Source organism: Staurois parvus, unplaced genomic scaffold (assembly GCF_062004578.1).
Source record: "Staurois parvus isolate SC_StPar_1 unplaced genomic scaffold, SC_StPar_1.0 ptg000525l, whole genome shotgun sequence".
Lineage (NCBI taxonomy): Eukaryota > Metazoa > Chordata > Amphibia > Anura > Ranidae > Staurois > Staurois parvus.
Genome location: NW_028318321.1, coordinates 10,494,582 through 10,518,802, shown reverse-complemented (window position 1 = coordinate 10,518,802; position 24,221 = coordinate 10,494,582). Strand labels below are relative to the sequence as shown.

The 24,221-nt window shown below is 41.4% G+C and overlaps 1 protein-coding gene across 1 annotated transcript in view; it reads left to right on the top strand.

Annotated features, from left to right (window-relative positions):
* The window catches only part of LOC149451737 (alpha-2-macroglobulin-like protein 1), a 224,293-nt gene that overhangs the window by 28,892 nt on the left and 171,180 nt on the right, over positions 1-24,221 (top strand). The window contains exons 4-6 of the mRNA XM_089690335.1: positions 2,099-2,151; positions 8,957-8,977; positions 11,871-12,027. Of these exons, the coding sequence (XP_089546461.1) occupies positions 2,099-2,151; positions 8,957-8,977; positions 11,871-12,027 (231 nt within the window). The remainder of the gene's footprint in view (positions 1-2,098; positions 2,152-8,956; positions 8,978-11,870; positions 12,028-24,221) is intronic.

Sequence of the window (24,221 nt, the reverse complement as noted above, 5' to 3'; positions counted from 1 at the left end):
GTCTTTTTTTGTTAATTTAGCAAAAAATAAAAACCCTAGTGTTGATTAAATACCACCAAAAGAAAGCTCTAGTTGTGTGAAGAAAATGATAAAATTTTAGTTTGGGTACAATGTTGTATGACTACGCAATTGTCATTCAAAGTGTGAGAGCGCTGAAACCTGAAAAATGGTCCGGGCAGGAAGGGGGTAAAAGTGCCTGGTATGGAAGCGGTTAAAAACATTGGGGTGGATTTACTAAAGTGCACTAATTTTCTCCAGAGCGTAATACAAGTGGTAAAGCTCTGCTGATTTCTATCATGCAACCATGTGCAAGTTTTTTTTTTATTAACCTTGCACTTGATTGGTTATTCTTTACAAAGTGAAGTTTTATCACATTTGCATTTTAAGGAAAATGAGTGCCACTACACTTGCAAAGAGCACGCACCATCTATTTGCCTTTAGTAAATCTACCCTACTGTCCTAATTTATGGGAACCATTTAGTTTTTTTGTGATGATTCTTATTGGTTGCCATTAGTTATATTGAGTTTGTGCAGACTCTTTGCTTCTCTCAATAATCCCATTTATGTTAGAAATTATTTTTATTACATGATATTGGTTATGCTAAAGGGGGCTGTGCGTCAGATATATCTTGTCATGTTAGGCGCATGCATGCAAAGTAATATGTAAGAGTAACACTTGCAGGTATTTAGAGATCACAGTAATTCCCCCCAGAAAACAAGTAATATGTAAGAGTATCCCTTCCAGGATTTAGAGATCAGAGTAATTCTCCTGAGAATACAAAGATATATATATATTTGATTGACAGCAGCGGGAGCCAATGGCTCCCGCTGCTGTCTCAGCCAATGAGGAGGGAGAAACCCCGGAGAGCCGAGGCTCCTGTGCACATCGCTGGATTGCAAAGGGGCTTAGGTAAGTGTTGGGGGGATGGGGAGGCTGCAGCACACAGGTTTTTTACCTTCATGCATAGAATACATGAAGGTATAAAAAACTTTACAATCACTTTAATCTCCAGAAGAATAGAAACTTCTTTTTTCAGGTATCACCAAGGTCAGCTTCTATGTCTTAGCAGGGGCGGACTGACCATTTAGAAACTTGGTCACTGCCCGAGGGCCCGGGATCAGTAGGGGGCCCCATGAGATGCCCATGGTACCTTTTTCATAGGCTTTTTTGAGTTTGGGCAAGGACACGGGCCCCTTGATCCCCTATTGCCTGGGGCCCCATGAGTTGTCAGTCCGCCCCTGTGTCTTAGACTGGGATATTGGCTCAGAGATGACACAGTCATGTTAATCCTGGTGCTTTAGCAGTTTATAGCTGTGTTCACAAATGTCTGACAAAAGATTAGCCTTGTGACTTGCTACAAAGTTAACAATATTGTATTCTGCAACAGACTGATGACATCATCTTAACCTAAGCATTGTCACTGGACTGCAGCTCAAGGATGGCTTTTTTGAGGATAAGTTCACCTTTGAAAAAAATGTATAAATGCACTTTTTTAGGGAAAAAAAATGTGCATTTATATTATTTTTTTAGGAACCTGTAAAACATTGCACCGGCAATCAGCAGATCGTGGGTGAAGTGCCAGGCTTCTGCAGACTGTTTGTGTAGCTGTCTGCCCATACCACCAATACAGGCAGGCAGTTACTTCAGCCTAAGCAGCATCAATGAACTATAATGATGCTAACCAGGGCCCTCATAGTTCATTGAGAACTAAAAGCCATCACCCACAAATGTCTGTCAGTACTTGTAGTCTTTTCATTCACAGAACACTGTGAATGAACACCATGGCTGTGTGGGCAGAGCCCCACACAGCCACACTTTTTTAAAATTGTGACAGTGGGTGGGGTGAGAAGATCCCAGGCCCGCTGTCATGGGGAGGGAAGCTGCAGGAGTGGGAACATGTTACATGTTCCATCCTAAAAACAGGTGGAAGTTGTATCATGTTCCTAAAGGTGAACTTATGCTTTAAAAATGAAAGGCAGACCTTTTTTTTGAAAACTTATGCTGTTGTGTATATTGTGATGCCAAGAATGAATTCCTGAAGACTTGTAAAGAAACTGAAAGATCCAGTTAAACGTTCTCTTCTTTTAACTTTTGCAGTGAATTTTCGCATTACAACCTTGGACAACACTTTTCGGGCTCAGAATAATAAGGTAAACATTTTAACTGACTGCTTATTGTGACTAATTTAGTTATTTACCGAGAACCCCTGAGAAAAGCTGATTTCTTTCAGTTCTTAGCAGTTTTTTTTTTTAATCTTTGGGTGGTTCTGTTTACACGGTTTCTGTGCCCCAATTCTTGTTTGCCTGTTTCAGTCATTGTTTAAAAGTATTGCACATTTCCTGTTCTTTCATTTTCTATCAATCACAATCAACAAGAAAAGAGAATTTCATTCAAGTGTAGTGCAGACACCTGATGGGTCAGATTTGTCCCAGGTTTTCTTCCCAAGAGGGTGTAAAGGCAGCCAGGCACACAGCAGCACGGGCAGGCTTACAACTCAATAACCAGGCAGGGGATGTCTTTTTAATATTTAAAACTCAATGAACTTGGTTGGGGTGCAGGATGATTTTTGGAATACTCCAAATTTAGTGCACAAGTCAGCAGAGGACACTTTCTGCCTTAACTATACTCTTTAGGATAATTCCCCTCTTGACGGGCAGTAGGAGAACAAGCAAGGACTCCATGATTAGAAACAGTCCCAATTCAGCAACACTGGAGCAGATACTCAAAGGGTCAGGGCAGCGGACAGTCACTGGGATCCTACACTCAGGCCTATACTCACAATGTTCCCATATACTTGGATGCCTCTGTCCAATGTCAGCAAGCTACTTCTCCTGTAAACTCCCAGGCCAGTTCCTCAGTGAACCCCATTTTATTTGGCTCCAGCTCCTCTCAGAAAATAAGCTCCCCAGCTCCCACTGAGCTGGGACCTTGATAAACACCTGCAAATTTCAGCTGTTCTGCGCAGAAGAGCAGTAGCCCCTTCAGGGTGAAGTTTTCTTCTCATGTACAAGAGCCCTGCTGCTCCCAGCCACATCAAAAACCTTCAGTGTTTAGCGCCCCCCTCAGCCCTCCTAATACTTACCTGTGCCCCATCTTGATCCAGCGATGCGTACAAGAGCAGTGGCTCTCCCAGGTCTCCTTCTCCTAATTGGCTGAGACACAGCAGCAGGAGCCATTGGCTGGAACCAAGAAGAGGAGGGCCAAAATTATTGCAAAGAGCAGGTAAATATGACATGTTTGTTATTTTTTAAAATAATAATTAACCTTTAGTATCACTTTAAACCCAAAAGCAAACATTGATTTATATTGTAGCTTGCCATTTCTTAGATGTGTTGGCTGAATTTGTATTCTTTTTTAAGCTGGCTTTCTTCTATTTTCATCTGTTAATCCAGCCAGTAAGTCTGTTGTTTTTCAAAAGAAAAAGTTGTCTTGCGGATGTATCAAGTTAGAGTAATGAGACAAAGCATTTTTCACTGACAGTGGTGCATACTTTTTAATCCGTGTAAAACCTTTATTCCAAAAGGACTAAAGACTGCTTGCTGTAACTGATTATAAAGTAAAAATTGGAGTTTGGCTTCAACTTGTTAATGTATGCAGCCACAACATCTAATGATTGGTAAACTGCAATATATCACATTTTTTGTTTTGGGATTAATACCACTTTAAGTGTCATTAGTGCAATCTGTATTACCCCTTTTTCTGCCATCTACCTAAGGCTTCATTCACACAGGTGTACTGAAGCATACATTGATGCAAAGGGCTGTATTCTCCTACACAGGATTCATGTTTATTGGGGCACAGCAACTGCTCAGACACAGCTGCTGCTCCCAAATTGACATGCATGTCGGTGTAAGTGTGTGTTCCCAAACTTGTGTCAGGGACACAAAATCACACTTGCAGGGATGTCAGACTGGGAGTAGCAGCTGTATCCATACAGCCACTGTGTCCCAACAGACATGAACAAGACTGCCTGCTAGCAGATACATGGAACCCCTGTGCATCATCTGCAGACAAAAACGGCCCTTCGCACGAATGTACATTTAAATATGCCTGTGTGGATGAGGCCTTGGGCTTACATTAGCAACAGTGAAGGGTTTAAAACCATTTCCGGCTGCTACACCCGTATTTATATATACACTGTATGTAACACCCTGCAGAAATACTGAATTGCAGGATGTTAAACGGACACAAGATGGCAGTGCCCTGCAGCCCAGTTGCACAGACCCTGTTGAAAAGCTTTGTGGAATTTGTAGGCTGAATTGCTGGATTTCACTGTTTGACAGGGAACTAGCTAATAGGCAAGGGCAGATAAATACAGGAGCCTGGGAACCCTTGGGCAGGAAGTGAAGGGTGAGAGCTGGACAACAGATGTGGAGGAGAATGCTGTGGAGGACATCGGAGGACCGGGTAGGCTTGGCCACAGAGAGAGAGAAGGGAGAAGGAGAAACTGCTGACATCGCTGACGACTTGGTGAGCTGTCCCGCAGGCTGGTGGTCCAGAGTGCTGCTGCCCAGAGTGATCTCTGAAGGAGGAACTGCAGAAACAGTGGGGGCCCCCATCTACAGAGTGACTATCAGCTACCTGACCAGAGCCATGGATCGGGTGAGAGAGTTCCATTCTCAAGCTATTCAAGTTGCCAATGACATTATTCAAGTCTGCTGCTTTCTGCCTAAGTTTAACTGACACTGTTCACAACTTAATATATAGTAATTAGCCTGCACCCAGGACAAGTAAACAAATAATGCGTGCCTAACAACTTTGTGATAAAATGAAAAGTGAATTGGTAGGCTGCTGCTTCTACAAAGGTATAACCTTCTCCAATGAACAACATACATATGAAAGTGCTGTCCACATACAATTGATGAAAAATGACAAGAACTAAATAACCATTATACATAATGGTTTTTCTACAAACAATATGCGATTCATGCTCTGTGCTCCCCACCTGTGTGCCCACTAACTCACCAGCTGTATTGGACTCTTATAATGAAACAAGAGTCATTCACGCTTTGGTGGGGCATGTGGAGTTTTGCTGAGTCTTGTAGTCCTCCTGGTTTAAATGATGCTCATCATCCTCAATCATCCCGACATGGCAGCATAATGTGGAATATGTGCATGCAAAGAATGGAGGAAGGCATCCAAATAGTGTGATTCCATTTATTAAGTAAAAGTAGATGCACATATGTTGCACTCACGTTTCCAGAGTAAAAACAGCATAAACGCCAGCTTAGAAAGCAGTACACTGCTTGTGCGCTCCAAACACAGGTAGTGACGTCACCATGGTCCGTATCTAACGCATTTCGCCCCTCCCACTGGGCGTCCTCAGAGATACAAACCAAAGTGTGAAAGACTCTTGTTTCATTATAAGAGTCCAATACAGCTGGTGGATTAGTGGGCACACAGGCGTAGAGCACAGAGCATGAATCACATATTGTTTGTGGAAGAAGCACATGCACCAATTTATTAATTATTTTCACATCAAGAACTTTATCTATTTATTTTATTGAATTTATGTATAATGGTTATTTAGTTCATGTCATTTTTCATCAATGAGAAATGTATGTTGTTTACTGTTCACAAATTACACATATTAAGGCCTAGTTCACCCAGCCTACCAGTTACTACACTTTCAGCATAATCCAATCACAGGAGCCCACTGCCGTGTCTTGCCCTCCGCAAGTTAAGTCACATCATTGCTTCCATTGCAGTTGGCCCACATTCACCAAAGAGTTCCTGCATTGCTGCAATTTGCCACATGGGTCGCAAAAGGAAATAATCCCTACAGAAAGGGCTTCTGCTCATTCGTTAATTCCTGCATAAATGTATATTTTATCCTGTGTGTGTTAAAGGGGTACCGTCCAGGCTACTTACCACTTTAAAGGGCAGCTCCTTTGCTTTGTATTCACACCTTATTAGGAAACTTTTACATTTGCTACCAGAGGGATTTGAATTCTTAAAGTGCACCAACTTGTGCCCCATGGAGCACACAGAAGATCCTATAATACAGTTTAAAGGGACAGTGACCTACTTGATCCAAGAGTTTTTTTTCTTAACCTCAGAACTGAACCCTGTCACCTGCTCCTGAGAGCCCAAAGTGAGCTAGCCACTCTGCTTGGTAGTTTTTTTTCTTGCTCACTGGGAAAAGACATCTCAAGACTGGGGTTACTGGCTAAATTCTGAATTGCAGGACATCCATAACTGATTGAGATTTCACAGTGTTTGTTTTTTGTGCTTGAAATTACTCCAAGTGATAGCTATTATACAGCACAGTGGCTAAATGGTTATCACTTCCACCTGGCAGTACTAGGGTCGTTGGTTCAAATCCCAACCAAGGCACCACCTGCAACCAAGATATCAGTTCACTCTAAACTGTCTGTGAGTCTAATTTGTGGCTGAAGTCAGAGGAATCCTCTGACTGGAGGTTTAAGGTGGTGTCAGCAGGGGTTGGGCTTTCAAAGTGGGGTCAAGCCAGACAGGGAACCCAAAAAATGACTAAGCGAGCCCTGAAGGGGTAGTGCTACATATATGTAAAACACGTACGTGTAAAACTGAGCTTTTTTAATGCTGTTTGGCAGCATTAGCTTTCTGGGGTGTACGCCATTTGGCATCTTCCCGCACATGCGCAGTTCATGCGGTTGCAGAGCCGCTCAGCGGCGCGATCTATCACCGGCCGTGTACCTCGGACACGGCCAATGACAGATCTGAGTACCGGCCCCTGTTGCCAGTACCATGTGACCTGCTGTGACCAATCACAGCAGGTTACATGACAGTTGTATACAATGGATGGCTTCATTCATGCCATCCATTGTATACTAGTGTCTAGCTGTGAATGGTCACAGCAGGTCACATGCACATGTCATGTGATTAGCTGTGGCCAAATCACAACTAAGCACAAAAAAAAAAAAAAAATGTTACTATGGTAACATTGTACTACTTTGGTCATAGTGAAAGATGAAAATAAAATCTTAAAAAAAAAAAAAAAAAAATGTAATAAAAAATTAAAAATAATTAAAAAATTAAAAAATATATATATATATTTTCATACTGTCACCAGTCAGTGTCCCTGTTCACCGCCATGCCAGTTATATGATGATGCTGTACTGCACTGGTGACAGTATGTAAAAAAAAAAATAGTGAAAATTATTTTTTTAAATTTTTCATTTTCCGAAAAATTTAAAAAATACAACTTCAAAAAACTCGCCATTCCTCTTATGAAGTACGTTGGACTGTCTACTTTACAAAAAGGGGTCATTTGGGGGATATCTGTACTGTTCTGACATTTGGGAGATATCTGTACTGTTCTGACATTCTTGGACCTCAAGAAATTAGATTGGCTGTCAGTACTTCAGGATTGATCAATTTTCAGATCTATACCATAGTTTGTGAACTCTATAACTTTCCTACAAACTAAAAAATACATCCTAATTTGGGTTATTTTCACCAAAGACATGTAGCAGAATACATCTCGGCCTAAATTTATGAAGAACAATTATTTATTTGTAAACTTTTATAACAGAAACAAAGAAAAATGTGTTTTTTTTTCAAAATTTTTGGTCTTTTAGCAAAAAATAAAAACCCCGGTGGTGATTAAATACCACCAAAAGAAAGCTCTAGTTGTGTGAAGAAAATGATAACATTTTAGTTTGGGTTTTAGTTTAAACAAATTGCAGAAACAACCTTTAGAATCAGAAAATCCTTGTAGCATAACTAAAAATAAATAAAAAAACTTTTGTTGCAGCATGCCTGAAGTTTAGCTTGCATCTTAAAGCTATACTTTGGGGAAATAAAGAATCTATCCTTGCATTGGGGCTCCGCCCACATTCAAAGGGTTAAAATCTTGCTTTTGCCTAGAATACCCATAAAAGCAGTTTTACTTACCTTATCTCTCGCCCCTCCACCCCTGACTACTGGTCCTGCATTGTACACCATGACATCACCAGTGAGCCCTCTGGCTGGAGCACAGAAAAGAAAAGGCATTGGAGGATTGGTCAATTGGAAGGAGACTGTGTGTGTGTGGTATAAATTAAGTAAATACTTTTTCCAGGTACCCTAAGCAAAAATGAGCATTTAACTCATGCAGTGCTGGGGGAGCCGAGCTATAAGGTAAATAAAACTGCTTTTTTTCTGGGTGTCTTAGGCAAAGATGAGCATTTAACCTTTGAAAGAGTAGATTTTTCATTTCCACATAGTTCAGCTTTGATGCATTTCTGAAGACGGCAGACCGCCAATCACACAAGCAGAAAATGAGACTTTGGGAGGTATTCTGTATACAAATGATGTACAGAACTGTCTTTGTTGCAAATTTACAAGGAAGCAACTATTTTTTTACTATTGTAGAACAGCCGTTCCAGATTAAAACGGAAAGATCGTTTTTAATAACAACGTAGTACAAAATTGCTGATATCTCAGTGATAAAGATTATATTAATTTTCTTGTTTGCCCAAAGTGGAGGGTTCCTTTTAAGTAATATAACAGACGCTTATGGACAAACTGATTGATATGCGCGGAAGAGGTAATTGTACTATACATTATAATCCAATTCAGCTGCACATGCTTTATACACCCTTACATACAAAGGGTAGGTCCACCAAAATCAAATTAGTTGAGCATTGATGTGGTTCAGTCACCCTCTGGTGCCTTAAGGAGAGTCCAGTGAAGACCTTTACATTGGCTTACCGCATTGCTTGACACGAAACCAGGATACATTACAGTAGGAGAACAAGGTAGCACCGGAAACTTCAGAGGAAGACCACTGGGGCTACCAATAGATTTATGATGTTGCAGGATGACTGAGGTTGCCAGTGACCAGTCAGAACTGAATAATCCAGTTTGGCTCGACCTATTCTTTAACTAGTTGAATACATTTTGTAATGTGTAATTATGGATTTTGTGTTAGGTTCGAAAGGTCTGAACTTGACTGAATGTCACAGATTGTTTTCTTTTTTCTTTTTACAGTATCCTCTGGTGGAGATAATGGTAAGATCTCTTATTCCTCTGTAGTATGAAATATACTCTACTGGTGGTACATGGTATTTAGAAGGAGGATTGCATAGGGCCCATATAGAAGGACATTTCTAATTCAAAATATTTGTCATCTCTCTCTCTGTTGGCAAGGAATGGACATGAGATGGAGTATTTTCTCTGAATATGATCACTACCAGCCTCTGTAAGTTAAACTCCTGACTGGAAATGGCTGCCAAGGTGGTTATTATTCTGAAAATGTGCTGGATATCTGAAGTGCAGGACATGAGGATCAGCACTAGAAATCCAACCAGACAGGAAGAAGATGGCGATTGAGATTTACAGTAGATGTGGGCAGCACAGTGGCTAAGTGGTTAGCACTTCTGCCTGGCAGCACTAGGGTCGTTGGTTTGAATCCCAACCACGACATTATCTGCCTGGAGTTTGCATGTTCTCTTTGTGCATGCGTGGGTTTCCTCTGGGTACTCTGGTTTCCTCTCACACTCCAAAGACATGCTGGTAGGTTAATTGGCTCCTGTGTAAGTTGGCCCTAGTATGTGTATGTATAAATGTGAGTTAGGGACCTTAGATTGTATGCTCCTTAAGGGTTAGGGACTGATGTGAATGTACAATAAATATTTGTATGTAAAGCACTGCATAAAATTGATGATGGTGCTAAATAAGGACCTGTAATAAAATAAATGTGACATAGGTCAGGATGATGGTGCATGAAAAACCAAAGTTTTGTGAACTGAACTTAATGTGTACAGTGGAGAAAATAACTATTTGATCCCCTGAAGACGTTTGCCCACTTACAAAGAAATGAAGGGTCTATAATTTTTATCATAGGTGTATTTTAAATGATAGAGACAGATTATCAACCAAAAATCCAGAAAAAAGTTGCAGTTCAGTGAGTAAAATAAGTATTTGATCCCTAAGCAAAACATGACTTAGTACTTGGTGGAGAAACCCTTGTTGGCAAGTACAGAGGTAAGACGTTTCTTGTAGTTGGTTACCAGGTTTGCACACATTTCAGGAGGGATTTTGGTCCACTCTTCTTTACAGATCTTCTCTAAATCCTTAAGGTTTCTCGGCTGTCACTTGGCAACTGAAAGTTTCAGCTCCCTCCATACATTTTGTATAGGATTAAGGTCTGGAGACTGGCTAGGCCACTCCATGACCTTAATGTGCTTCTTCTTGAGCTACTCCTTTGTTGCCTTGGTAGTATGTTTTGGGTCATTGTCATGCTGGAGGACCCATCCACGACCCATCTTCAGTGTTCAGGCTGAGGGAAGAAGGTTTTCACCCAAGATTTTACAATACATGGCCTCATCCATTTGCCCCTCAATGCAGAAAAGTCAGCCTATACGTTTAGCAGAGAAACAGTCCCAAAGCATAATGTTTCCACCTCTGTGCTTGACTGTAGAGATGGTGTTCTTAGGGTCATAGTCAGCATTTTTCTCCAAAGACTGTGAGTCAAGTTAATGCTAGAGGGCTCAGTTTTTGTCTTATCTGACCACAGCACTTTCTCCCAATCCTTCTCTGAATCATTTAGATGTTCATTGGCAAACTTCAGATGGGCCTGTACATGTGCCTTCTTGAGGTGGGGGACCTTGCGGGCGCTGAAGGATTTCAATTCATGGCGGCGTATTGTGTTACTAATGATTTGTTTTGTGACAGTGGTCCCAACTGCATTGAGATCATTCACAAGCTCCTCCTGTGAAGTTCTGGGCTGATCACTCACTTTTCTCATGATCATCCTTACCCCCTTGAGGCGAAATCCTGCATGGAACTCCAGACCGAGGGTGATTTATGTTTATTTTGTATTTCTTCCATTTGCGATTTATCGCTCCAACAGTTGTCTCCTTCTCACCAAGCTTCTTGCTGATGGTCTTGTAGCCCATTCCAGCATTGTGCAGGTCTACAATCTTGTCCTTTGACAGCTCTTTGGTCGTGCCTATGATGGTGAGGAAGAATAAGATTCTGTAGACGGGTATCTTTTATGCACATAAAAGTTGTTTTTTAAGTTGTTGTTAGGAGCACCTTCTTAAATTGACAGGACTAATCTGTATACCACACAAGCACATAGTCCGTCTGTCGGAGACAAAATTGATGGTTGGTAGGGAATCAGATACTTATTTTACTCGCTGAACTGCAACTCAATTTATAACATTTGTATCATGTATATTTTCTGGATTTTTGGTTGATATGCTGTCATTATCATTTAAAATACACCTATGATAAAAACTATAGACCCTTCTTTTTTTGTAAGTGGGCAAACTTATAAAATCTGCAGGGGATCAAATAATTATTTTCCCCACTGTATATAAACCTTAACAATGAACTCCTCTTATTTGCTCCCTCTTGACCTGTTAAATATGCAGTTGAAATTATTTGCTACATCTGTTCAATAAGTGCAAAAATGCCAGAAATTTACCAAGCACCTACTTCCTTTGTATTCTGCCTGTGCTGAACTAAACTCTCAAACAATGTTGTCATCCCGGCCCAGTTCCTTTCTGTGGACTGCAGAACACCTCTCCTCTATGTTATGGAGATAAGGAGGGGGTGTTTTGTAGTTCGAATAAAGGAGATCAACCTTGAGTGACATTGGGTGCTCAGGCTCTTCTTTTAAGTCCATTCACCTGAACCCTGGCTACCTGTCAATCTTGGCTGTGCGGTTGAGTCCTTACAGTCAATGTGTGTCCATTCCATATAGGGGCTGCCTCCCCGTTCTTGGGGTTATGTATGCGGTCTGTCTGCAGCCATGTACAGCCTAATCTTTGCTAGCTTACAGTTGGATCATCTCTAGTGATAATTGGTCTGTGCAAGGGATGACCCAATGGTAGCAGAAAACCTTCAAAGTGGTCTGTGGTTAAAATTATTCAATCTGTCGCCTGTTTGTTCACAGGATCCGGATAACAATCGCATTGCACAATGGTTAGATGTCACTCCAAATCAAGGAATTGCTTCCCTTAGCTTCCCTCTGGCACATGAGCTTAGTCTCGGAGATTACACAATAAACATTCCCGACATGTACAAAATAAAGTTCTCTGTGTCTGAATATGGTAAGAGAAGCCATTATTGGTTGCTTTGCATTATAAATAATTTGTTCATTGCTGTTTATATTTATGGTTCTCCTGTTTTTGACAATTAGACAGTCTTATGATCAAACATAATGTATTAATAAAAGTGAAAACTGGGGCCTGTTTTAGTACACCTACAGAGAGACAATTAAAGGGTTGGTGCACCTAAAAAAAATAATAATTCAGTTTTCGGTAGATTTACATAACACAAAATTCCACCTCAGCTTCTGGAAGCAGGAAGTATGATACCATTGGGTTTATTTAATGAAAGGGGACGTTTACTTCATAAAGTGCATGTTTAGTTTGCAAAGAACTCCAGTCATATCCCTCTAATGGGTTGCTGACCCATTTTTTTCTGTACTTTGAAGCTTAGTACAAAATGCTGCTGCTCTTTAATTTTCTATCTTCCCCACTATGTGCCTCTAAGTTTCACACATTTCTGTTTGATGTGTTCTCTTTTGAAATCAATGGAAACACATCAAAACACATTTGAAAGTATACTTTAGAGTTTAGTCCTGCCTGAAGGGCATTGCAGCAGGCACACGTCTTGTCTGTGTTATGTCCAACCTCTCACAATTACCACTGGCCACCATAGCCATGCCATCTGGGCTACCTGGGGTGTCACTGTTGCTGTGGCCTGTGTGGTGCACAGAAATTCCATAAAGCCAGTTTTATCTCAAGGAGAAAGGGTTAGCTGCAGAGTCTGCTCCCTCCATGTGCACACTGGATGCAGTATTTCCTCTGCAGCAGTTGGTATGTTGCTTTGGGTATTGTCTCAGAGGTGTGATCATGATTCTTAAACAAATGTAGCAGCGTCTTATGCATTCTGAATGTGTTATCTGCAGACAACCCTGCCCACTGAAGTGCCTTACTGACATTGTATTGTACAGTTTGTTGTCTTGCTCTCTATGTGTAAATGCATTGTTGTTTCTCTGTGAATATAGCTGACTTGCTGTGCTTCTTATTGTGTAAGGTTAGGCTCTTCGACCTCCCCACTAATTTGTCCCAAGTTCTCTTCCCAATTTGGTGTTGAAGCAATCATGCACACAGCAGCACAGACAATCTCACAGTGCAATGATCAAGCTTTGAGTTTCTTTTTATGCTTTAGTGCATGTTGAACTTGGTTGAGGCACAGGAAGCTATGGATTACTCTAGAACACAGTGCAAGAAAACCAGAGGACACTCAGGGGGTTATTTACTAAACCTGGTGCTCATAGAATCTGTTGCAGCTGTGGATGGTAGCCAATCAGCTTCTAACCTCAGCTTGTTCAATTAAGCTTCAGCAATAAAACCTGGATGCTAATTGGTTTCTATGCAGAAGTACAGGAGATTCTGAATGAACCAGCTTTAGTAATTAAACCCCTCTTTGTCTTGTATACACTACTTAAGATAATCACCTCTTAACAGACACTAGAGGAGTAAGCAACTCTGGGACTCCAAGGAAAGGGAAAGGTCCCAAATCAGCAGCACTGGAGCTAAAGCTCAAAAGGGATAGTAGCAGCAGTCACTAGGATCCTACACTTAGGCCTGTACTTACAATGTACCCGGATACCTGGATACCTTCATCCAATATCAGCCAGACATTTCTCCAGTGAATTCCCAGACCAGATCCTCAGCGAAATCCCTGGATTTGGCTCCAGCTATTTTGAGAAAATAGGCCCCTTAGCTCCAACTGAGCTGGGACCTCGATGAACTCCTGTAAACTTCAGCTGCACTGCCCAAAAGGGTAGCAGCCCTTCAGGCTGGGGTCTGCTATTAGACAATAACTCTGCTGCTACAGGCCCCTGACTATTTATGCACATCTTATCCACCTACTGGACATCCTCCTTCCACTGCCTTCCCCCAGGGATTGGTTGAATCCACATAAATATTCAGGCCAAAGGTCTGCCTTTTCCAGCTCACTGCCTTCTAAAATCCACCAGGAGGCAAGGGAAAGCAGTTGAGCATGCAGCCTAGGGATGTTCAGTTTTAAAGGGATGAGGTGGCAACCTTAATGCAGCCAGTGAGACCCAGGACAACCAAAAATAATCACACACTGCTCCAATGATTGCAGAGGAGCCAAAGAACCATATTTACCTGTACCTCTCTAGCAACCTATTCTACGAGGGTGCCACAGTTATAATGTGTGTGGTCTATCCATTTATAAAAGAGAAGTAAGGTGCATAGAAGGGGAGCTCATACTAGTGATGTGCAGTGTGATCTGGACTGCAAACACCTGAAACTCATAGAATCAGGTTGTCTTCCATTGTACACATCTAAGGAAAGCTGTATGTTTTAGCTTAGATGTCTCCAAAACGTCAACCACTGTTGCAGTGGGTAATACTGTGGTCATGTGCTGGGTCCACCTGACTCCCACCAGTCAATGCATATCAGAATGTAAAAGCGTGGCAGGTCTTGTGTCACTTATTTTAAAGTAACCAACTTAAAATAAGTGTTAAAATAATAGCAGAAAGCTGCACAGCAGGCTGACCTGAAATACAACTATTTGAATTGCAGCTTACAGGAGTTCTACTTTAATGTACAAGGTGATGCTGTATTCATTTTGGATACACATGACTAACTAGCAAAACTTGATACTCTATTGCCCATTGAGAGACACAGCTTGGAATATAAGGCTTGTATTGCTGCCAAAGGTTGTACTGCTGCCTATGGAAGAAATAGACAGTAGGCTAGGAAAACTGAAGGCCAGTCATCTTGAGACTACAGCCTCTCCCACCGCACAACCTGCTCAGTTTCCTTTAAAGGATAATTTCACTTTTTTTTTCTCAAATCCAACTCCCATATGCAGCAATATACCATTAATGTACCACAGTTGCAAGAAAATACAAGCTCTCTGATTTTGAGAACAAGGCCTTACCTCAGTCCTTGCTGTATTTCTTCATCACTTCTTGATATGTACATTTAGGACAGAGGAGTCAGTAAGTCCAGGAAGCAGATTACCAGCTGATCTCATTAACCAGTTCCCGCCCCGCCAATAGCAAAATGACGTCAAAGCAGGACTCTTATCGATCCGGGTGGGCGTCATATGACGTCCTCCCGGATTGTGCCTCCATTGTATACAATTGTGTCACTAGCAGTGATTGGTCACAGTAATCACATGGTACATACTGGGAAAATCACAGCCCATCTGTGTCATGTGATTAGCTGTGGCCAATCACAGCTACTCAACAAAAAAACCTGAATGAATCGATTTCATTCAGTTAAATGCTTGCTTATAGCAATGAAATTGTTTGCTATAAGCAATCATAATGTGTAAAAAAAAAATACTGATCACTCCCCCAGAGTAGTACAATGTTACTATGGTAACATTATACAACTTTGGTCACAGTTTGTTATGAAAACAAAATCATGAAAAAAAGAAAAAAAATGTAATAACAAATTTTAAAATATAAATTAAAATGTTTTTTTTTTAATTATTATTTTATTCTTGTACTGTCACCAGTCAGTGCCCCTGAACACTGCCACACCAGTTATATGATGACACTGTACTGCACTGGTGACAGTATGTTAAAAAAAAAATGGTGAAACATTTTTTTTTATCTTTCTTCATTTTCCAAAAAATTATGTCAAGAAATTACAACTTCAAATAGCTTGCCATGCCTCTTACTAAATATCACAGAATGTCTACTTTTGCAAAAAGTGGATAATTTGAGGGATATCTGTACCTTCCTGACATTTGTGGGCCTCAAGAAATTAGATTGGCCGTCAGTACTTCAGGACTGATCGATTTTCAGATATATCCCATAGTTTGTGGACTCTATAACTTTCCTACAGACTAAATAACAAATACTGATTTGGGTTATTTCCACTAAAGACATGTAGCAGAATACATCTTGGCCTAAATTTATGAAGAGCAATTATTGCAAAATTTATAACAGAAACGAAGAAAAAAAATTTTTTTTTCAAAATGTTTTTTTTCCGATAATTTAGCAAAACATAAAATACCCAGTGGTGATTAAATTCCACCAAAAGAAAGCTCTAGTTGTGTGAACAAAATGATAAAAAATGTAGTTTGGGTACAGCATTGCATGACTGCGCAATTGTCATTCAAAGTGCAAGAGCTCTGAAAGCTAAAAATTGGCCCGGGCAAGAAGGGGGTAAAAGTGACCAGTATTACCCCCTGGTCACATCAACCCCAATTTTGAAATCATGCAACTTACAGCGAAGTTTCGCGATTTCAAAGTTGGGTGATTTGCCGATTTCAGGTGCGATTTGCAAGATATCTGACACAGATATCTATGCAAATTGCACCAAAAGTAGTGCATGCATTATTTTAGAAATTGGTGTGGCTCTGACCAAGTCAGAACCGCACCAATATGACTGCTCTAATAGAGGACAGTTGGGTGTGACTTGGCATAAGATTTGCAAGTCGCATGGCATGAAAACCATAGTCGCATGGCATGCAAATCATATGCCAAGTCACACCCAATGTGATCAGGGTGTTAAAATGGTTAAAAACACACACCCTTCACCCATCAACTTTTTTTTCACAGCATCCCCGGTATCTCTCCACACATGTATTTGCCTGGATTTCCTTCAGAAGGGCTCTGGCCAAATGCTAAATTCACTGAGGCCGCATGCAGCCCACGGGACACCCTTGCTGTAGTGCAAGGGCCTGCTTGATTGGATACAGAGTGATTGGATAGATGGTGTGTCCTCCTATTATATAGTTATGGTAAATCTAAAGGAGATTGTACAAAGAGATTGAAGTGTATGGCAACCTTTATACACCTAAAATTACCTAGTTGCACTTTTAGTATTGTTAATTGTTAACGGCACACCAAACACAGAAACAAGCACACATTTTGCCATATGAAAAAACGGGTGACAATTGCAGCAAAACGTGCAGTAAAACATGTGCAAGTTGCATCACTCTAAAATGTCCCATGAGCTACTTTGCCACATGTACCGTAGCCCATTGAAATTAACGGGCTGTCCTATGTGTGTCACAGGAAAAATGCTCCACAAGAACAAAGAGGCTCCATTCACATCTGTGTGTTTCCGAATGCATGGCAAACGGCACAGAAAATGCAGGCTTTGCCATGCGTTTCAGAAACAAGCTGCAAATGTGCATAGTGTTTGTGTTGTCATTGAATGTTACTCTAAGTCCAACAAACACACCAAAAGCTACGGCCTGGAGCTTGAAAGGTTGTTGCTAGCCCCTGGCTATCTGTCTTGGTCAGTCTGTTGAAGATACGGACGCGTCCGGAGGACTGACTTCACCCAGAAGCAACAGACACATACACACACTGATAGGTGAAATCAATCTCTCTAGTTTATTATCGGGAAGAAAATTAATATAACAGAAAAAAGAAAGGTGGGGGGCACAGAGTATCAAAAAGCTGCGTTGTCAGTAATTAATTGGCTGAATACAAATAATACAAGCTTTGACGTCAATTCTGAAGAATGATGAGAAGCGGAGTTTCACTTTCCCAGAAATAAGGAAAGTGTCTACAGTGTTTTAAAAAACGTATCTGCTACATACAATAGAATCTCGCTAGATACTTGTCAAGGCTGTGAACATGATTTTTCTCATGCCTTGAAATCAGTTACAAGTATCCAACAGTTGCTTTCCCATGGGGCAGAAGTATTTGACTTTTAATTATATCATAACAAGAAACAGGTGCTGTTAAAACAAAGAAATAGTTGGATACTATCTCCGCCTCTACCAAGGCTAAGCTAAAATAAGAAATAGAAGAATATTGTGAGTACAGTTCTGTAACACATAACTGACACAGCATATTTTCATTAACTCATTCTGGGTATAATACAAAACAATTAATCAACATGGAGTACAAAATATAGAATGGAGTGGGGGGGGGGGGGGGAACAAAATGACAGACCTAAAAGACATACATTTTCCTTCAGAGCTTTTCTTGGGAGATTGTTGAGTGTACAACAGCCCGTTCAAGTGAATGGGCTGCCCTATGCGTACAAAATCTCCCAAACAAACGCATGCGGGAATGTGAGTTTCCGCTACATGGAGATGTGAATGGGGGCCTGGCAACTGAGTGTCTCCACCCACTCCCTCCTATGTACTTGTATAAATATAGCCATTCACTATGTAATCGATTTGTACAATCTCCGTACAAGTTCCTTTAGCTTTACCAGAACTATGGAATAGGAGGACACACCTGAACAATCTATGAAATTTGTATCAAAGCAGACCGTCCCTTGTATTACATAGCTGATGGGAGATCTAAAGGAGATTCTCAATTAAATTGTATAGGAAGTTGGTGGAAGGTGGTATTGAAATAAGGAAGGTGTGGTCCAGAGTGGTGAACACAGCCTACCCTGCCCTCTTCTGTGATGTAACAAGGAAGCAAAGGTTTCTGGCAAATGGCCTACAGGAAGTGAATGCTGAAAGATATTCTACAGGAAATGATGGAATCTGGAAATCAGTTAAAAATTTCAAATAAACTGACAAAAAATTAAACATCTTGTGGATGAGGTAAGTGAGAGAAAATCACAGCCGCACAGTGATGGCCATCTTGCCGGTGATCTCTCTTTCAGGCTGGATAATAAAGAGGATCACTTTAAAAAAGGCCTGTATTCTCTCTTAGATACACATAATATACCTGGATACTAACATTTATAGCTAAAGTTGATCCAGGGAATATCCGATTGCCTCTCTGGGGATCAGAAAGGAATTTTTTTTCCCTGCAGTAGCAAATTAGTTCATGCTTTGCTGGGGGGTTTTTGCCTTCCTCTGGATCAACTGTGTATATAGGATTATAACTTTTTTTTTTTAATGGTTGAACTGGATGGACTTTTGTCTTTTTTCAGCCAGACTAACTATGTAACTGTGTAGTTGAAACCTCCTGATACTTAACTTGTCAACTGTTGACCAGATGGTTGCTGCAGTGAACTTCGTGTGCGACATGGCACTGGTTGCTACCCAGGTTATGTTTTGAGTAATCTTTCCTTCTGTCCAGATCAATGGCACTATGGTTTAAGTGTTGGTCAGTGGAGCAATCGTGTAGGGAGGCTTTGTTATGCCTACTCTTTGTTGGAAATTTTCTTTATTGGCTCTTTGGTGGACAAAAATATAAAATACGCATAGCTGATGCATGGGTGAAAGAGGTAGTATCAAAAGGTTACAAAATAGAGTTTTGCCTCTGCTGTCTGCTTCGATTCTTTCCTTCATGTTTCCTGTGTCTCAGCACATCAGATTGACCTTCTTTCAGCTATTCAGGGGTTGTTGAACCAGAGGGTTATTATTCCTGATCCTCCAACAGAAATATTTCAAGGTTTTTACTTAAACCAGTTTACATCTCTGAAACTAAAGGGCAGCATTCGTCCAATATTGTATTTAAATACTCTTAATGCCTTCCTATACAATATATTGCCAAAAGTATCGGGACGCCTGCCTTTACACGCACAGGACCTTGAAGAACATCAAGAAGTCATCTTTGAGTGTTTCACATCTCCTGGAGTTCTTGGGCATTCTCTTAAATAGAAAAGGTCTGGGTGCAGTCCCTGCTCTAATTCATCCAAAAGGTGTTCTTTTGGGTTGAGAGCAGGACTCTGTGCAGTCCAATAACATTCCTCCACCCCAAACCCACTCATTCATGTCTTGATGGAGCTTGCTTTGTGCACTGCTGCGCAGTCATGTTGGAACAGGAAGGAGCCATCCCCAAACTGTTCCCACAAAGCTGGAATTTGTGAAAAATGTCTTGGTATGCTGATGCAAGCCTAACCCCTGAAAAACAACCTCACACCATGATCCCCATCACCAAACTTTACACTTGGCACAATGCAGTCAGGCAAGTACCATTCTCCTGTCAACCGCCAAACCCAGACACATCCATCAGATTGCCAGAGAAGCGTGATTCATCACTCCAGAGAACACGTCTCCACTGCTCTAGAGTCCAGTGGCAGTGTGCTTTACACCACTGCATCTGAAGCTTTGCAATGCACTTGGTGATGTAAGGCTTGAATGCAGCTTCTTGGACATGGAAACCCATCACATGAAGCTCTCTAAGCACTGTTGTTGTGCCAATCTGAAGGCCACATGAAGTTTGGAGGTCTTTAGCTATTGATTCTGCAGACAGTTGGTGACGGTTCGCTTCAGCATGTTCTTCTCCCGCTCTGTTATTTTACGTGTACTACCACCTTGTGGTTGAGTTGCTGTTGTTCCCAGTTGCTTCCACTTTGTTATAATATCACTAATAGTTGACCGTGGAATATTTAGTAGCAAAGAAATTTCATGGATGGACTTATTGCACAGGTGGCAACCTATCATGGTACCAGGCTTGAATTCACTAAGCTCCTGAGAGCGATCCATTCTTTCACAAATGTTTGTAGAAGCAGTCTGCATTCCTCGGTGCTTGATTTTATACACCTGTGGCCATGGAGGTGATTGGAACACATGAATCCAATGATTTGAAGGGGTGTCCCAATACATTTGGCAATATAGTGTATCTTCAGTACTTTTGGATGGGATCTTTTCTGTTGGTTGTTTCCTGCATTTCTCATGGAGTATTCTTAGCATCCATTGATATACAGGATGCCTGTTTACACATTCACATCTTTCCAAGTAATCTGTGATTTTTTTCTTTTGCTGTGCATAACAACCCCTGTCAGTTTGTAGCCCTTCACTTTGGCCTTGTCTAAGTCTTCAGTGTATTTACAAAGGTCCTTGCTCGAATTCCTTCCTTATCTCAGAAGTATTCCAATCACTGCATACTTGGACAATCACCTTCATGCGAAAACAAATCTCCTTCACCTTGGACTCCAATGTGTCAGTCATGATGAGGACCTTCAAGATTTGAGATGGATTCTGAACATCAAGAAGTCATCTTTAAGAGTGTCACATCTGGAGTTCTTGGGTCTTCGCATAAATATCTTTCATGTCAGGGTCTTCCTGTCCTGGGCAAAGTTGAAACCTACAGAATCATGTTCAACAGTCTCATTTCTGATGTTGATATTCCTTGCTACTGTATATGCGACTGCTAGGATTGGTGGTATCCACCTTTAATTAATTGGTTTCTCAATTCCACTCGAGACTTTTGCATGAAACATTTTCAGGGCATGGGACAAATCCAATCTTTCTCTCAACAAATGATCTACCTACATCTTCAAACTAAGTTGTAATGATATGACCATCATTTTAGGAGGAAAGGTTTCTGAGTTATCAGTATTGTCCTGTAGGAAGCTCAGTTTCATCATACATAAAGACAAGATTGTTTTGAGGACACAGGCCTCCTTTTTACCCAAAGTGGTATCTTCTTTTTAGAAGTTATTGTGTTGCCTGTGTCTGCCACTTGTTCATCTGCCTTTCACCATAATAAAGATATTGGGCACAATTCACTAAAACGTATCGCATGAGTTAAGTCAGTCACATGACCACATATTGCATGCAATACTGAAAATGTCAATTCACTATTGCTAGTATGCAGTATTTACTGAAAACAGCAAAAAAATAAATACCGCATAAAAAGACCTTAAAGTTAATTCACAAACGAAAACAGATAATTAAATGCATGCGGTAATTAAGTAGTTGTCCAGGCTTGCGGTATGTACTGGTATCTGTCATTAACTGTCATGGGTTGTTAAGGAATGGGTGGCCGCCAAGTCCTTAACAACCTATGAGTCATCAGCTGTCATTGCCGGAAATTAAAAAATAATAAAAAAACAACGTACAGGAGAATGGTACTTGCCCCTACATCCATACTAAGCCCTTCGGGTCTGGTTTGGATTTTGAGGGGAACCCCCATGCCAAAATGTAAAAAAAAAAAAAATGGGGGTCGCCCCAAAAATCCATACCAGACCCTTATCTGAGCATGCAGCCCAGCAGGTCAGGAAAGGGATGAGCAAGCGCCCCCCTCCTCTCCTGAACCATACCAGGCCACATGCCCTCAACATGGGGGGTGGTTTTGGGTGGGGGGCACCTCCCCCCAAAGCACCTTGTCACCATGTTGATAGGGACAAGGGCCTCTTCCCCACAACCCTAGGCTGTGGTTGTGGGGGTCTGCAGGCGAGGGGATTATCGGAATCTGGAAGGGGACCCCCAGATCCCGGCCTCCCCCTATGTGAATGAGTATGGGGTACTGCTACTCATTCACAAGAAAAAACCTGTAGTGTGAAAAAAGACAAGAGACGGGAGACAGCCTTTGACAAGTCCTTTATTAAAATATAGAAAAAAAAGAATGTCCCCCGAACTAGATCAAATGTCAGTCACGATGGCCACCGACCCGAAAAAGAAAAAAAAAAGCCTCTGCTCCTGACGCTTGCTCCCGGCTGTCTGCCTGCTCTGCTTTCTTGATAATTCTTTAAATATGTAAGGGGTTGGGCCACTCAGTGACAATCATGTATGTGACCCCGCCCCCATGTGACATCACTAACCCAGCATGCCCCGGTCGATAATATCACATGGGGGTGGGGTCACACACGTAATGTCACTGGGTGACCCCACCCCTTACATATTTAAGAACTGTCAAGCCAGCAGAGCAGTCAGACGGCAGGGAGCCAGCGTCAGCCTTTTTTTTTTCTTTTTTTCGGGTCAGCGGCGGTAGCGGGCATTGTGATTGATGTTGGATCTACTTCGGGGGCCATTTTTTTATTTTCCTTCATTTAATAAAGGACTTGTAAAAGCCTGTCTCCTGTCTTTTTTCACACTACAGTTTTTTTTTTGTGAATGGGTAGCGGTACCATGTACCACATACTCATTCACATAGGGGGGAGGCCGGGATCTGGGGGCCCCCTTCCTAAAGGGTGCTTTTAGATTCCGATAAGCCCCCTGTCCGCAGAACCCCACAACCACAGGCCAGGGTTGTGGGAAGGGGTCCTTATCCCCATCAACATGGGGACAAGGTGCTTTGGGGGGGAGAGCCCCCTGCCCCACAGCACCTACTCATGTTGATGGCATGTGGCCTGGTATGGTTCAGAAGGGGGGAAGGGCTTGCTCGTCCCCCCCTTTCCTGACCTGCATGCTCGGATAAGGGTCTGGTATAGACTTTGGGGGGGACCCCACACCATTTTTAAAAAACATTTTGGTGTAGGGGTTCCTCTCAAAATCCATACCAGACCCAAAGGGCTTGGTATGGATGGAGGGGGGACCCCATGCCGTTTTTTTTTATTGCCGGCAGTTCTTTCTTTTACATTCAGCTGTAAGTGGGGAAGCCCACTGACAGCTGAAACATTAACACATGGTTTTCACTAAAATACCACATGAGTATAAAATACTAAAATACCACATGAGTATAAAATAACTCATGTGGTATTTTAGTAGCGTTTTTTTAGTGAATTCAAACTTGTTTTTTAAAAAATGCTGTGCGGTATCCTACTGTGTACTCAGATGAGGTAAGATACCGCTTAGTGGATTGTGCCCACTGTGTTGCCTGTGTCTGCCACTTGTTCATCTACTTATCATCTTAACAAAGATATTGTGTCTGGCACCAGTTCACCCCAAGGATCTTTCTCTCCATTACAGGCAGTCCCCAGGTTACGAACACGACCAGGTCTGTAGGATTGTTTTTAAGTTGAATTTGTTGGAACAAGTACATTTTTTAAGTGTAACTCCACCCAAAAGAAAATATTTTTAAGCAAACTTTTTAGGATAGCATATGGAAGGGTTAACACCCCTGTAATATTTGTTTTGCTGTGTGTCCCCCTGTTCAAAAGATTTCACCTCACTTTCTGTCCCTGTGACTATTAGAATTTGAAAATTTTTGGTAGTTGTGGAAACAAGGATAGGTGATGAACCTTCAGTGGAGACACCTTTTTCCCATGATAACTCTTACAGGAATTAATTTCCTTTCCTATGGGTAGATTTCCTCTTACTTTTTGTTTCTCCCTCTATTCGTAAGTCGAATGTTCGTAACTCGAGGACTGCCTATACCTGTATGTAGTGAGGGCCATCAGGGTCTTACTTTCTGCAACTGCTTCTTTGAGGCTGACCAACTCCTTCTTGTTACTCAGGTCTATGAGTTGCAAGATAAAACGTCTCCTTTTCCCTTTAGAGACCACTTTATTAGATTGTTTCTTGTTTTTGTTTTTTCATCGACAGGCTTCAGTGTCCAGATTTCTAAGGCTTCAACCTGGTCTTCTGCACATACTTTCTTTATATTTGGCAAGATCAATGTGTCTGCTTCTGCAGATGCAATTTTTGATCGAAAGGTTCTGCAAGTTTCTCACTTCTAGGGCTGAATCACATGTGTTGTTTTGGGTATACC